Raw genomic sequence first — 16,479 nt, 5'->3', positions numbered from 1 at the left:
TCATAATTGTACCAAGTCCTTGATTCTGTGGTAATTATAGCGGGTTACACCTACATTTTGAATTCCGCACTTTCACTTGTTACAGATTATTTTTATATTGCAGTATTGATACTTTTACTTGAGTAACACATGTGAGTACTTTTTTCGAATACTAGTCTGTTCGCCCTCCCGGCTGGTCGCCTCGGCCGTCTATCCGGCATAATGTTAAACAGACTCTGCCTCACCGCCTGCTATTCCTAAACATAACCTTGGTAAAATGGTCAAAACCTTTTAAAGTTTTCAAATAATTGTAGTGCAGTAGAAGTACAATATTTGGATTATGATTTAGTGGCATAGAAGTAAAAGTATTGGAAATAATAAATACAGAAGAAAAAAAACTCAAAAGTGTATTTACAGTAGGTACAGTGCTTGAATAAATGTACTTACACCACTCTGCATGTGCTCAAATCACTTCCATTGTCCTGTATCCTGCATGAGTTCTGTCTTCTGATTGGGTTAGTCTGTTTGGTAACACTTTATAATATCCTCCAAAAAAACTAGTAAGTAATACTTAACTAATACATTAGTTAACTATTACTATTACATTACTTATGCATTACTTAAGCATTTATTAAGCTTCAATTCATGATGAAGTACAAGGAATTGATCATTACTTACTGCTTTAAAACACTATTAGTTAAGGGCGTTACTTAATATATTAATTCATATGAGCCTACATGGGGGGGGGGGGGGGGGGGGTTTGTAGATCTACTTTTTTCCGTCAATGTTATGCCCAGCACGAGTGCTCATATTAGGGGAAGGATACCAAGGATCCAGGGCTAGAGGGGGAAATTGGGACTTGGGAACCAGGCGCAAGGGGCGTTCCACTCGCATCCGACTCTGGGGCATCCGACTCTGGGGCCTCGGCCTCGGACCGCAGAGTGGGGGACCACCCCCGGGGACCACCTCCAGGGACCCCTGGCAATATGACTGTGGACTATGGCTCTGAAGAAGCAGGCGGCCGCCACTCTGCTCCTATCCAACTTCGGGGCCTCGGCCTGGGACTGCAGAGTGGCACACGCTCAGGGACCCCCTGTATATATATATATGTTACAGTTAGTTTGGGTAACTCAGTTAGATTGGGGTAGGAGCGCTTGTTTTTGTTCACCTCATGTCCCAGTGGTAGAGCATTTGACTGCATTAGTCCCACGCTGGTGAATGCTACTATGCCTAAACCTAAACCTAACCCTAAACCTTACCCTAAACCTAACCCTAACCCCTAACCCTAAACCTTAGCCTAAACCTAACCCTAACACCTAACCCTAAACCTTACCCTAAACCTAAACCTAACCCTAAACCTCAGTAAAACTATGCCTAAACCTAACCCTAATCCTAACCCTACACAGCAAAATTCCTAGAGTTGACCGACTGTTGTCAGATTAAATGTACTCTGTCAGATTCATTTTGACTAATGGTAGTGTCAAATGACCCCTAGAGTTACTTAGAGTTGGTGAAAAAAAAGTGAGTGAAATGGTCATTTACACTGAACTCTGCGCAGACGCAGTAGATTAACCCCACCCACAAATTCAGTCCAGAGATTTTCCTCACGCCGCCATCTTTTGGATGTATACAGGAGACTTCTGAAGGTAAGCCTAGAATCCAATTTTTAACTTTATAAATGTCGATTTCTTTCGGTTTTCTAATCATTTAACGTTAGCTGGCTGTAAACTATACTGTTCATGTGATTGTCGTCGTTTGGTAACGTAAATGCAATCTGTTCTAACGCGAGTCCTTCCGCCCGCCAATTCGGTCCATTGTTTATAGTAGCTACTAAGCTAAATTAAGCTGCATGAGCTTGAAACGTGCGGGCCGCAGCTCACAGTTTGCAGGCTGGAAAGGTAACACTGATTTCTGTCGGGCATGGTCCGTCATTTTCCTTGCCAAATTACCGATAATAACGTTACATGCTTCATACTGCTGTTGGCTAGGGTAGGTAACTGGCTTTTTGAATTTCCCTCTTTTTTTCTGCCCCGCAACGCGTAGCTCCCCCCTTCCCCCGCCTCCCCGTCTCCCCGGCCGTTCGTCTTCCCCGTCTGTCACCATACAACAACATTACACCGTCACGATGCAATATGTAATTGTAGGAAATCATGTCATGTTTTTGGTATGGTGACAGACGGGGAAGACGAACGGGGGGACGGGGGGAGCTACGCGGAGCGGGCCAGAAAAAAGAGGGAAGCAGGTAACTGGTGATTTGTATTTTGTTTGTTAGCTTGTAGCTGTTAGCTTGCTGTTAGCTTGTTTGTTGGCTTCCTTTCTGGATTACATGTGTTTTACCTTGGAGTAACATCTTGTCCTGTGTATTAATGAATGGATATTATTGAGATATAGCCGTGACCCGTGAGCAGTGGTGGAAAACGTACTTGTCATATATGCTATATATGTTAATGTTCTATATAAAGATATATGGTGAGTGTGCCTTTAAGAACATCACGACACTGCCGCAAAGCAGGTCCGTTTCATAGTGATTACGTCAGGACGTATGTTGTACTCCTATGCATGCACTACGCGCCAATCTGTACTAGTCTGTTGTTGATACTGCTGCTCTGCCCAACGTTTAAGTAAAGCCTCTTCTGTTTGGATTATATCTCTTGTGTGGACATTGCCATTCATTACATGATGTCAGATGAGATGCCAGGCTACTAGTCTGTTGTTGATACTGCTGCTCTGCCCAACGTTTAAGTAAAGCCTCTTCTGTTTGGATTATATCTCTTGTGTGGACATTGCCATTCATTACAGTACTCACATTCTTTACTTAAGTAAAAGTATCAATACTGCAACTTAGATGTACTCTGTTACAAGTAAAAGTCCAGAATTCAAAATGTACTTGAATAAAAGTATGAAAGTATTGGCATCAAAAAGTACTTGAAGTACCAAAAGTAAAAGTACAAAAATGTTTGAAAATAGCAGATCTACAAGCTCACAACGCGTCGCGATGCGACACGTTGTGAGCTTGTAGATCTGCTATTTTCAAATAGCCTAGGTATAAAATAAGGCTAAAGTGGTTCATGTATGTTTTATAATATTGTAATTTATACCTGCAAAGTAACTAGTAACTAAAGTTTTCAAATAAATGTAGTGGAGTAAACGTACAATATTTGGATCTGAGATGTAGTGGAGTAGAAGTAAAAGTATTGGAAATTGGAAATACTGAAGTAAAGTACAAATACCTCAAAATTGTACTCAAGTACAGTACTTAAGTAAATCTACTTAGTTACTTTCCACCACTGCTCGTGAGGTTGTACTTGTATATTCCACATGATTGTTGCTACTGTAGGTCGATATTGCTCCAATACTGCAATATGCCACCAGACCTAAGCCTCCTATAACTTTGTGTACCCATTACTCTCCAGGTGCCATCATGCTCATCCAAACCAAAATAAACAGTGAGCAGAAATTTGTAAAGATAACTCAACCAAGCCTGGGTGAATTCTTGAATGCGGGTAAGTCATCAGTCACTCAGTTGAATAATGCAAGAAAATACAACAAATTAAACACAAACACGAGTGCAGTTGATAACCCACAAGCTTATTGGGTGGATGTCTAATAAGCTTGCTATCTCTCTTCTCTCCATTAACAGCCAGGAATCTTGAACATGAATAAAGCTCTTTCTCCCCCCCCCCCAATAGCTTTCATCAAATTCTCCATCCCAGCCATCAGTGAAGGTGTCAGAGTCTACAATGAGGCAGGGACCGAGGTGGATGCCGATGTCTTTGAAGAGGTGGTGCAGTATCCCAATGCTGGTGTATTCACAATCAGATTTGATGACGGTAAACTTGATTTAATGCTCGATTTCCATTGCTTGTTTGCTGGATCTGTGTACGCCCACCCCAGTCACACATTCAAACATCTCATGAGCTTCTGTAAAGCCTGCTAGTTCTCATTGTAAACATTCTGTGTTGTAACAGAAATTAATTTTGATCTGTGTCTCAAACTATGCCATATTTGAAATTATTTGGTCCCGAAAAGTCGTTGAAACTAGTGGGAACTCTGAATGTTGGTAAGACTAAGTCACAATATTAAACTGAAAACCCACTAATGCCTCAAAGTGTAAGGAAGTATGAACTAATGGATTAAACAGTCCTCCAGACAAACCATACACGCGCTGGACTCCTCAGTTGTCCGGGTGGGCTAAAAGATGCAATAGTGGACCTATTTTAGCACATATGGACTGGTTATTAGTGTTTTGCCTACACATTAACATAACTAGTGCTTTGCCATATACTGTACTGATATTGAATATTAATCTGACTGCCATTTTGCATTGAACATTGCCATTTGCATTAGGTTCAGAGGAGACACCTTCATCTGGCAGTCCTATGATGTCACAGGCTTCATCATTTGGCAGTCCTATGAGGTCACAGGCTTCATCATCTGAGATGTCAGCCTCTGATTCCGATGCCACAATTATCTTGCCCCGCCGTCCCAGAAATGAGGAGGAAGAAGCAAAGCGTGTAAGTTACTGTGTAAAGTGTCAGTTATAGTGATAACTGTAGGCAGTTAGGTAGAGCTTTCATGAAATTCAGAAATTCAGTTTTATTTCTACCAAATTCCAGTTTTTCCATTTTACTATTAATTTAGTGGTTAGGACAACTTTTTTTTTTATGACATGGCACTCTCAGACAGCCGCAACGATTTTTTTTTAAAGTGAAAACCAAGTTGTGAGGTGATGTAAGGACGCAAGAACAAGCCCATTCTCAAAACAACATAATCGAAAACAGAATTATCTCTCTAGCCTTTCTTTCAAAGGCTGTAGCATGCACATTTTTAAAACTACAGTGAAGACCCTGGGCTCATATGAAACTAGAAGAGCTCTTGGTACCAGCGTTATCATGCTTAGCGTGTCGGGAAGGGGGTGCAATAACGCTCCAAAGTTAGGCAAATTTTTGGCATGGGAAAAATTGGGGTACACATTGCCATTCCTAAACCCTGCTATTCCTACACACTGCCATTCCTACTGCCAACCCTAACCCTAACCCTAACCCAAACCCTAACCCTAACTCTAACCCTTACCCTAACCCTAACCCTAACCCAAACCCTAACCCTAACCCTAACCCAAACCCTAACCCTAACCCTAACCTCAGTAGGAATAGCAGTGGGTAGGAATGGCACTTTTAGGAATGGAGAACTGACCCCGAAAAATTGGCATGGCCATTTTCAAATTGCCCCATCACCATTTTTAACTGCCCACTGTCACTCCATCCTGGAGCCTGGCCTGACATCACCAGACTAATTCACAAATAACACATGAGCTCGGCAGATTCATCTGGTTCCTTCCCAGGCTACTTAGACATAATCTAATTGCATTACAAAAAAACTCGACAGAAAAACAACGCTGATTTATTTTGCACATGATCTCACATAATCTGAAAACAGTTTTGCAGGCATTCATTTAGTTAGACAGTTATTGAGATTTGATTTAAGTTGTGGACCAGTGAGTCATTTGTGCATGAATGACATCACTGGTCCACAACTTAACTCAAATCAACAATTCATGTCTCCTTCAGCAGAGACGGGACAGACATGTGCCTTTGCTCTGGTTTTTCCACAGTTGGTAGAAGCTGTGCTGACCAAGAAACCTGGAGGAGATCGTGTTATCAAGGAGTATAACCGAACGAAAAGCCTGACTGACTCCACAAGGCGAAATATGGTTAAGATCCTCTGTGCAGACATGACTGAAATTCATGGGTAATTAATGTCTTTTTTTCAAGCAACACATACATTTATGGAACCAAATGTCAAGTGAATATTGTGGCAGTTAAAATATGAATACCAGTAATCTTAGGAATTCATAGGTACAGAAATATTGGGATAACTAGCAATGTACCTGGCGTTGTCCGGGTTAAATAGGCACAAAGCAATACAACTGCCTTTTGCTTGGATGGAAATTATGGTGGTGTCCAGTTTAAAGAGACACCACTTTTTTGGAGTTTATCTCATTTGCCACATCCCCTCCACATAACCAAGATACACCATGCCTTACCAGCACTGTCTGCTCAGTTTACAGTGAGCTACAGTCATGAAGTTAGTTAGTATCGCTATAGAATGGAGGTTAATGGTACAGCTGTTAAAAATCCGCCAAAACACACATCTCATGGTGCCAAAATACATGTTGTGCTTCGGGTACTCGCCACACGATGAAATATTAATCCAAAAATGCACATAATCTGTCTTTTTGGAAGGAAAAGAGGTCGGAGGCCATGTTTGGAAAGTAGTGCTTTACTTTAGCCTCAAACAGCCGTCGCCCCGGATTACTCCGCCGCGCTGTGCAGGCGGAGGAATATGGTAGTTGTGCAGTGCAGACACAATGTAGTGCCAAATGCGACGCCAGTTTGACGCTAAAGTAAAGCACTGAAAATTTTCAAAATAGAGTGAACATGTACACTGATATTGACTTGTTTAGGTGGGCGTTGTTTTAGGTGGCTTTTAGGTCGGTAAATTAGTTTTCACAGCTGGCCCCCACTCGCTACAGCACCGCTCTGAGCCAAGGGGCAGAGGCTGCAGTAACTCGATACATGGATCGCTCAGCGTCCAGATCGCTTTGCATATTACACTGACTGTATGCAAGTATCTCATAGGAGCAGACTTCAACCGGACCGGACTATCCCTTTAAATGTTCGCCCATTTTCTTTAATCATCATTGTTATAAAGCTTCTCTTTTTTTGTAGAGGAAATTAAGAGACATCGCAATTGAAGGACATTGCAATTGAAATTATTTGAATTAAATTGAAATGATAAAATGCCTATTTCCCTGTATATTCACTTTGCTCTTGTCAGGACAACACCGCCAACCCATGTGAGACAGAAGTATGCTCGAGGGATAGTTGCCCTGTTCCCTTACCTGGCTGACCCACAAGCCGAAAATGGATATGTAAGTACAAACCTTAAAGTGTTGTAACTTGACAATTTTGAGTCTATGCAGCAGAACCTTGGATTATTTGATCAGACATCCAAACTGATCTGTGCACTACATGCCAGCTGCCACATAAAACCAGTAGAAGTCAATTCAACATTGACACCAAAATATAGCAAACAATACCCGCTAGACTCACTAGGTGGCAGTGCTGGGTCTCATAACAGAGAACATAGATTGGCACAAAGCTAGATGGAGCCTGGTCAGGTGACCTGTGCTTATGACCTGTGCTTATGTTATGGTTTTGTTTTCTATTGATTAATCAAGTTTGGTGGGGGGTACAGTACAAATCGAGACCATCGCCACTTCAACATGGCACTCACTTGCTATAGCCTCAAATCGCCTGGTGTTTCAAACCAATAATTATTTATTCAAACTGCTGCAATATTTTGTGTTTGTTATAACTTTGATAACACATGTGATACTGTTACAATTTTCAAAGGAACATTACTACGATGCTAAAGGTGCCAGTGGTTTCCTTGCTTGGAGACTCAAAACGATCCAGAGGACCAGCGCTTCATCTAGCCGTGGCGAGTCATCAAGCCAGCTGACTGAGACTGATGGAGGGCCGACAGCTAGAAGAGATTCTTCACATACTCCTGAGATGACCCCGAGCCAAGCCCAATACAAGGAGGCGGTTTCTTTGATGAAACATTCCGCTGATGCTGCCACTATCAAGCAGAAGATGAAGATGACATTTGAATACCGACGCAACATGGTCCTGGACTCAGAGAGATCTTCTGATGTCTTGACCGAATTTCCTCGGTTCAAAGACATCAAAGGCCTGGTATGTATATATATATATATATATATATATATATATATATATATATATATATATATATATATTTTTTTTTTTTACAAATATGGTGTTAAAATACTCAATGTATACTCAACATGCCTTGTCAGCTGCCACACACACACACACACACACACACACACACACACGTTAATCTTGATGTTGATGGAGTACTGATTATAATGGTTTCTGAAATATTTTGGATTGATATATCTTATCATTTATGTTTTGCAGATAGAACAAGACTTTGTCCAGCTTTTTGGAGAAGATGCAGCATCCAGGTTCCTTGAGAGGTTGGTCTAACGCTACAGTAGTCCTCCTAGTCTCAGCCAGCTTGTGGCTAGTTGAGGTTGTTCTCCTATAGAGCTGGACAGTCACGTGACTTATTTGGTTCCAGAAGTGAATTCCCCATTAATTTTCTCCATAGGCATTTCGAAAAATCCTTATAATAAGAGTTTTAAGGCTCGAACCAAGCCAACACGTCTTCCAGATAATCCTGAGTGACCATAAAACAATAATAATAAGCGAGAACAAAAAAATTACAACGGGAAAACAATCGCAAAATAACCGTTGTTATTTTCCAGCTCTGTCCAGCTCTATAGCCCTTCATTGCACTCTCATTCTTCATATCACCTATAACCCTACTCATTTGCTCCATCTAGAGAGCCAAAGTGAACGCTACTTCCTGCTTCAGCATGCATACCAAGGGATTTCATCCATTTTATTTTCCATAGACATTTTGTAAAATGCTTCTAAAAATAGTTTTACTTGGTCAAACCAAGCGATTCAGCTATATTTAGAATCCAGAGAGACCATAGAACATTTCACTAGGACAAAAACAAAACATTGAACAAATATCTTCTTTAAATCTGCTTTTTTTTTTTACTGTCTATTGGTATGTGAATCTGTCCATGCAAGATTAATAAATTCTCATTTCCTCTAGATGGCCTACTGCATTCAAGCAAAAGATCATCCGAGAAAGCAGGACTCTTCCCACAACAAGTGACCTTCAAGAGCTGCTCTTTGTAGCAGAACTCGCATCAGATGAAGAGGACGTCGATGAATCTGGTAGGTTAATTTATTTCTTCTAGGGATGCCCCTTCTTAGTCAATTCACATTTTTCACTTCCCAGCCAAATTCACCCATTTTTGTGTCTTAAAAGGCAGGAAGAAACACAGGTGCAAGCAACATTGATTAGGGTTTCCAACTTCCAATCCATTTAGGTGATCCAGTGCCGGGGTCCTCGTTAATGTTCTGCTCGTACCTGTTACTACTTGCCTTTGAGACACAAAACGGGGCGAATTGGGTGGCAAGTGAAAAATGCTCATTAGTTGCCCGATTGGTCTGTAGGATTTTTAAAGGAGAATTATGCCCAATTTAATAATTCATGTTATTCCTATGGTCTGACAGTCCAAAAATATACCGGCTCTTTCGCAAATCCAAAAACTAGAGTGCTAAAAGTATTGGGAAAGATGGTACCTTACCTGGTAAGGTGGTTGGTTTTTCCTCAGCGGGATCACCACAGCCGAGAATGCGCTCAACACTACCGGAGTTTTTCTTTTTTCTGTGCCACCCCCCTCCCCCAAGACCGGCGTAGAAGCTTCTATTATGATCGATTTTATCTCCGCAAAGCGTCGACGCTCTAAATATGGTATTCGGGACAGCCCTAGTGGGTTGGTTGTATTGTCGATAGACCAATAACCTTCTTAGCCCATCAGAACTCAAAATACAGGTTAACATTACCTTTACACAAACCTTTACAGCCCTATAATTTCTGTAAATGATCAGGCAAAAAATGCTGTGGTAAAAAAAGAATCCTCTTCAAACCTGTATCTCAATATGAACAAAGCCAGTAGGGGGCCGTGCTGCATTACTGACATCAGTTTGTCATAATATTCAAGGAAATCTTGGTTTAGCTAGATTTAGACAAATGGTGTTATTAAAATGTAAGATATGTGCCATTATATAAATGTTATCTCTTTTCTAGGCTGCTGGGACAGTGATTTATGTTCCATCCTCCTCGTGCTCCACCTGATTCCGCCTACGGCCCAAGGCCGTAAGAGACCCGGCAAGGTGTCCGCTGCCGCAGCCGAAAAGCATGTTGTGGTGTTCAAGAAGGTTAGTATTTTAGCCTAGTAAAACAAATGTCAAACTGCGTTTTTGTTTTTTAAGGAAAACATTATTGCAAACCTTTCAACAACATCTTCCATACATAAAATGATTCTTGGGGAAAAATACATTTCTGCAAAAGTGGTTAAACTGACATATTCACACAGAATAAAGGCAGGCCCCGTAGGAGTTGAGTAAGTTGACAGTCTATTGATATATGGGAGATAGGGGTGTGCTTCTCTCCCTACTAAGACGATCCGATATGCATCTAGATACACGGGCTACGATACGATCCTGGGATGATACACTTTATCCAGAACGAGTTCAGTGATTGGATTTAAGTTGTGGACCGGTGATGTCATTCATACCCAAATGGCATCACTGGTCCACAACTGAACTCAAATCAACTCTCAATAACTGTCAAACTAAATGATTGGTTGCAAAACTGTTTTGGATAAGTGAGATCATGTGCAAAATAAATTGGCATGGTTTACGACATGCAAAGAACATTGATGCTTTGTTCCGCCAAAATCTTGCTAGGAATTTAGCCTAGTAGCTCTGATAAGACCATTTTACTTCTAGATTTTTAAATCTATAACATCCTTTTGTCCTCAGAGTGGAACAAGCATCCAAGAACATCTTGACGCCATCAGCACCACCACTCAACCCTATCTCCTTGCCGTTGGGCCGAAGAGGAACACCATCCATGACTACTTCATCATTCTGGACAAGCAGGCCATACCATGTGCATCTACCAGTGCGCTAGGTGCTTTCGATGAACTCTTCAAGGCACACTTCGTGTTTGGAACCTCTTACAATCAGGTGCTGTACAACATGTACACCTTCATGCAGACAACTGTATACGAGATAGATATTGGGAAAGTCAAGGAGGGCGCGCGTGCTGCAGAGATCAGAGCTAGAGTGCTACACTAGTGCATGCATAGGGACACACCATGGGGATGATTTGTTTTGTTTGCAAGGCCCATTTTTTGAATACCAACTTGCTTGTGAGGCATTTGAAATTAATTCATGGTTTCTGTCCTGGTAAAACACTCCGCCTAAAATGTGCTCAGGCAGGATGTTGTTATGCCTGTGGTACCTTTTCAGGTTTTAGGAAGCATTTGAACACAAAACATGCAGAGCAAATTGAGCATGAAGTAAATGTCAGACCAGATGATGTGGCTGATGACGATGTTGCAGACGATGCAACACATTTAGAAGAAACAGCCACTAGCTCTCAGGTTTTTTCAGTATCCGAGGATACTCTTGATATCTCTGCATCCAACAAGAGTACTCTTAATATGTGTGCATCTGCTATTGCGCACCTTCAGGTTGCAGGTGTCGGGCAGTCTACTGTAAATAGTTTTGTATCGTCTATGGAAGAAGTAGTACTAGAGATGCACAGTCAAGCCAAAGATGCAGCTTTGAAATGTTTGTCTTCACAGGACACAAGTACTAAAGCCAAAATAGAAGAATGTTTTGAGAAAATTGAAAACCCTTTCACTTCATTGAATTCTGAATCGAAACGCAATGCATATTTTCAGCAGAAATCGAGAATGGTTGAACCCGTGGAAAAAGTACTTGGTGTCAGGTTTGATAGTAGAAGAAATAAAACTACTGGAACTTATGATCAGAAAGTAGTAACTGACAAATTTGTCTATGTTCCTATTCTTGAAACATTGAAGTTTATTCTCAGTAATCCAAACACCAGTGATATGTTCAGGTGCAGTCACACCCCCAAGGATGGTGTTTATGTCGATTTGAAAGATGGGTCATATATGAATAGGCATCCTCTTTTTTCTACTGAAAATGATGCATTGCAGATCCAGATTTTCTTTGATGAACTGGAGACAGCTAATCCTCTTGGCTCTAAGAAAGGTATCCACAAGCTCGGTGCTATTTATTTTACATTGAGAAATTTCCCACCCAAGTTTAATTCATCTTTAGTCAACATACATTTGTGTGCACTTTTTCATTCCCAGGACATTAAAACCTATGGGTTTAACGCAATACTTGAGCCAATTGTCAATGACCTAAAAGTGCTTGAAACTAATGGGATTGAAGTTCCCATGTTTGAACGTCCTGTTCGTGGCAGCATTGTGCAAGTCACAGGAGATAATCTGGGAATACATGGATTATTTGGGTTTGTGGAATCATTCAGTGCTCGGAATTGCTGTCGTTTTTGTCTAATTGAAAAAGCGGATATTCAAATCTTATTCTGTGAAGATGACCAACGTGTGGTATTGCGCACAAAAGAAATGCATGAACAACATTGCCAGAGTATACAAGCAAACCCAACACTACCTCATGTCTACGGCGTGAAGCGTTCATGTTTATTGAACTCTCTGCAGTATTTCAACATCTCTGATAACTTTGCGGTCGATATAATGCATGACCTTTTAGAAGGCGTAGCACAGTTTGAGGTCAAACTCATACTGCAGTATGTGCAAGATAACTTTTTGACCAGCAAAGACCTGGCTGGTAGAATACAGGCCTTTAACTACGGTTACACTGAGAGGAGAAATCGCCCTCCTGCAATAAAGTTGATTGATGGAAGTAATGATTTGGGCCTCAATGCCATACAGTCCTGGTGTTTTTTGCGCAACATGCCATTGATATTTGGTGATCTAGTACAGAGAGACGATCAGTACTGGCATCTTTTAATGTTGCTTCTACAGATTGTCAATATTGTGTTTTCTCCTATTCTAACAGAGGGTATTACCATCTATCTGAAACACATTATTGTTGAGCATCATCGGCTTTTCAAGAACTTGTTTCCTGCTAGGAATCTCTTGCCTAAACATCATTTCATGGTTCATTATCCTCGATGCATAAGAAATATTGGACCAATTCTGCATGTGTGGTGTATGCGCTATGAGGCAAAACATAACTTTTTCAAGACCCAACTAAAGAGTTTCAAAAATATCACCATGACATTGGCCAAAAAGCACCAACGACACATGGCATTGCATTGGGGATCTTTTAGCCAAGACCGATTAGGTGTTGGTCCAGGAAAGACAGTGGGACTCAGTGAACTGAAAGAAGGTCCTAAGATCGCAGCCAAACTAAAAACTCCAATAACTACCAATGTTCTCTCAGTGAAGTGGGTAAAGCACCATGGTACTGAATATCGCCGTGACTTGATTGTATGTGTTGAGGTAGCCATTGACATCCCAGTGTTTTGTCAGATCAAGACTATTGTTGTGAAAGATGAACAAGTTGTTGTTATTGCTTCAGATGTAGAAACAATTTGTTTTGATGAGCATTACCATGCATTCAAAGTTGCATTCAAGCCAGGCGGGGTGCTTAAAGTGTTTGATGTCAAAGAGTTGTTCTACTTCAAACCATTTGATGTTCTCATGGCATATGGAGCAAGTGATTCCTTCCTTTATGTAGTGCCATATTGCCATCTAATGCAGCATTGAGCAGTGTTTGTGTGGAGCGGTGGTTTTACTGCATACGGCTGTTGCCCAGGGTAGGCGATTGATCCATCTGAGGAATGACACCTAGATCTATGACGGTGTAGCCTGATGTATTCTTTCTATGGTGTTGCATCTCATGGTGGTTATATCATTGATTTGATCTTAATCACCGCTCCACACAAACACTGCTCAATGCTGCAATTCAATAGAAAGGTGAAATATTAATCTCTAAAAAGATAACTGGTTTAATAATCCTGCTTTCCAGATCACCTAAAGGTCATTTGTTCCCTTGACAATTCATCTTGCCTTTTTGTTTTTGTTTTTGTTTTTATTTATTTGATACAAAAACCTTACCATGTAAGGTCTGTCTTATAACACTTCAGAGGATAATTAGATGTTCAAGGGCTGTTTCTTCAAAAACAGTTTGAATAATTCAAAATAATTTTTAGTTTAAAATTAGATATGAAGGGTTTTCTCACCCCCTCCCACATGCAGCCAGCCCTGTATTTTCATAATTGTTAATAATGCCAAAACAGTAATTTTAACATTTCACATATTGAGAATGAAGAGTGCAGGTCAACTGTTGAGTTGGCTGCAGTTCTCCCAGCAGTCAGAAAAGAGTACACCTTGAAAAAGGTTGTTCTATACGGAGTACAGCTCAAATGGCAACATCAGGATTATCCTCAAGTGTTAAGAGAGTCGAAGTCACTTTATTTCAAGTGTTAAGAGAGTCTAAGTCACTTTATTGCAAGTGTTAAAGAGACTCCAAGTCACTTTATTGTTCTTATACTGTTAATGTATCAGATCTGTGTGTGAAATCCATGTTCTGTGCAGGCAAGAGCAATTTTATTTTTCTATTGTTTATTTTTCTATTGTTATTTTTATGTCCAACCACATTGCACTTTAAATTTGAGTTTGGATGCTCAATAAATGAAGAGATGGACATAATTAATGGTTTTATTGTTTTTTTTCCCCACATTACATGCACATTTTATAGTATAGTAGATTTGATATACACTGACAAGAGTTAATTAAAAATCAACACTTAGTGTAAGGTGGTAATAACTCCCACTAGGAGTAAATCAAATGTTTTAAAGAGTTAATTTGTATTCACACTGGTGAGAGTAAGCTTTAAATTTACACTCAGTGTTAACCCATTTTAACATTGATGGAGAGTTAAACTAAGATTAACACTCAGTGTTAACTCCATTTAACATTGATGGAGAGTTATATTAAGATTAACTCTCAAGAGTAAAATATAATTAACACTATGGGTGTTAATTGCCTCATGGTGTCAAATTTTATTAACACTATTCAGTGTTGTGCAAGGTGTTGCAGTGTTAAATTTTGACTCTTTCCAGAGTTGAATTAACACTGAAAAATCAACACTATGTCAAGTGTTAATTTAACACTCTACCGTGTGGGACCATATGTTATCCGAGCCAGTGTTAAAATTAACTCTTTAAGTGTTGATTTAACACTGCGAATTTTACTGTGTAACCAACCAGAAACCACCACACCCCCCACCCTCCCCCCAACCCCCCAACCCTCCCCCCCCCCCATCCTGTCTCACTGTCTACCCCAGGGGAAACAACTGGACCAGATGTAGAATCCAGCCCTGTACCAGCCTGGAACGCAAGAACCATCGCGACAACAGCAGAGGTTCACCTCTCCGAAGCGGATTTCCCTAACCTCACTCCGAACAGAGAGACACCTAGGCTTCAACGTCCCAGACAGAGAAGAAAGAACCAAAACAGAGCACAGGAAACCCTGGACAACCTGGATGAAGAAGGGAGCATGGAAGAACTCCAGGATGGAAGACAAACCACCCCAGACAGCCCAACATCACCAGATGGGATTGACGAAGGAATAGAGGAACTAAACGCAACAACTCCGGCCACAGAGAGTCCCCAAGCAGAGGACACAGAGGAAGAAGAGGACAGCATTTCCTGCACAGCCTACAAACCACGCAAACATGAGGGCAAAAAGAAGAATTGGAGACTACACCCCAACAAACCGATAGTCATCATGGGTGACTCCAATCTAGCAACGATTCCCACCTACTCAGATTCCAACGTACAGATAGAATCATACCCGGGCATGAACCTGGAGTGGGCAATCACAGTGTTAGAGCACACCGAAGTTAACGAGGAAACAGAACGTCTCATTCTGAGTGTAGGCCTAACGAACATGGACCAGAAGAGTACTGTGACCAGTCAGAAAAACTTAGGACGACTGATCAAGATAGCCAAAACCAAATTCCCTAACGCAAACAGACAAGTAGCGCTAATAAACTTCTCTGAGGATCTAGAAGAAAACCAAAAATGGATCCTTACCAATCTGAATAAAGAAATTAAAAAAACCAACTGTCTCCCAATGTTGGACCCAACCAAATTTAAAACACAATGGGACAACGTACACTGGACGAGAAGGACAGCTACTAGTATAGTTGACCTTTGGATGGAGTCGTTAAACTAAGAGGCCCTGAACGCCACGAAGCACTAAGGGAAAAAGAAAAGACCCAAACAAATAGTATAATCAATTTATCGCATTATTTTAGACCTAACGAACACGAAAAAACCCTATTGGAAAAAGGGCTATCATTTGTACCCACAGTAGACATTTACCGTGAACAGATGAATAATCTGAGAAAGGACGTTTCCAAATATCACCGGAGGCTAAAACTAACAACACATTTTGGAAATACGGACCAAGAGGAAATCCCCAGATTCATGCCAGCATCTTACTGGGAACCAGCAGGGGAGCAACTCCCACAGGGCCTGAAGCTACTGATCCAGCAAGATTTGACGACGATCAGAAAAATGCCGGGTCATCTGAAGGAGAAGCCGAACCTCACTGCAGACCAGGTAAGAGCACTCAGATCCCTAACTAACAACCAAGATATAATAATCAAACCCGCTGATAAGGGGTCATCGATTGTGATATTGGACAGACAGCAATATATATTGGAAGGCATGAGACAATTGAAAAATGTGAACCACTACAGGGAACTAGCCAAACCGATATTTGAACAAACAGCTTTAGAAGCTGAAAAAATTATAAACACCTTAAGGCAGAAAAAATTCATAAACAGAAAACAGGAAAGATACCTGTTAGGAGTGGACAAACCCAAGGCTAGAACTATGTATCTTTTACCAAAAATACATAAAGATCCAGCCAGTTGGACAATTCCCTAC

General features: G+C 40.9%; 1 protein-coding gene across 1 annotated transcript; it reads left to right on the top strand.

The window, feature by feature from the left end:
- Positions 1–2,145: 2,145 nt before the first annotated feature.
- On the top strand, positions 2,146–14,168 carry LOC308290293 (uncharacterized protein; the record flags this gene model as incomplete). Its single annotated transcript, XM_080732078.1, has 11 exons — positions 2,146–2,221; positions 3,393–3,482; positions 3,669–3,809; positions 4,327–4,493; positions 5,591–5,727; positions 6,817–6,910; positions 7,395–7,739; positions 7,986–8,044; positions 8,695–8,819; positions 9,739–9,869; positions 10,476–14,168. The coding sequence occupies 11 exons, from the start codon at positions 2,146–2,148 to the stop codon at positions 10,791–10,793; spliced, it is 1,683 nt and encodes a 560-aa protein (XP_080588204.1). The 3' UTR covers positions 10,794–14,168.
- Positions 14,169–16,479: the final 2,311 nt, after the last annotated feature.

This window comes from Nannobrachium achirus, assembly GCF_963921795.1.
Source record: "Nannobrachium achirus genome assembly, chromosome: 8".
Lineage (NCBI taxonomy): Eukaryota > Metazoa > Chordata > Actinopteri > Myctophiformes > Myctophidae > Nannobrachium > Nannobrachium achirus.
The sequence above is the reverse complement of the archived record's forward strand: the minus strand, read 5'-3'. Positions and strand labels throughout refer to the sequence as shown.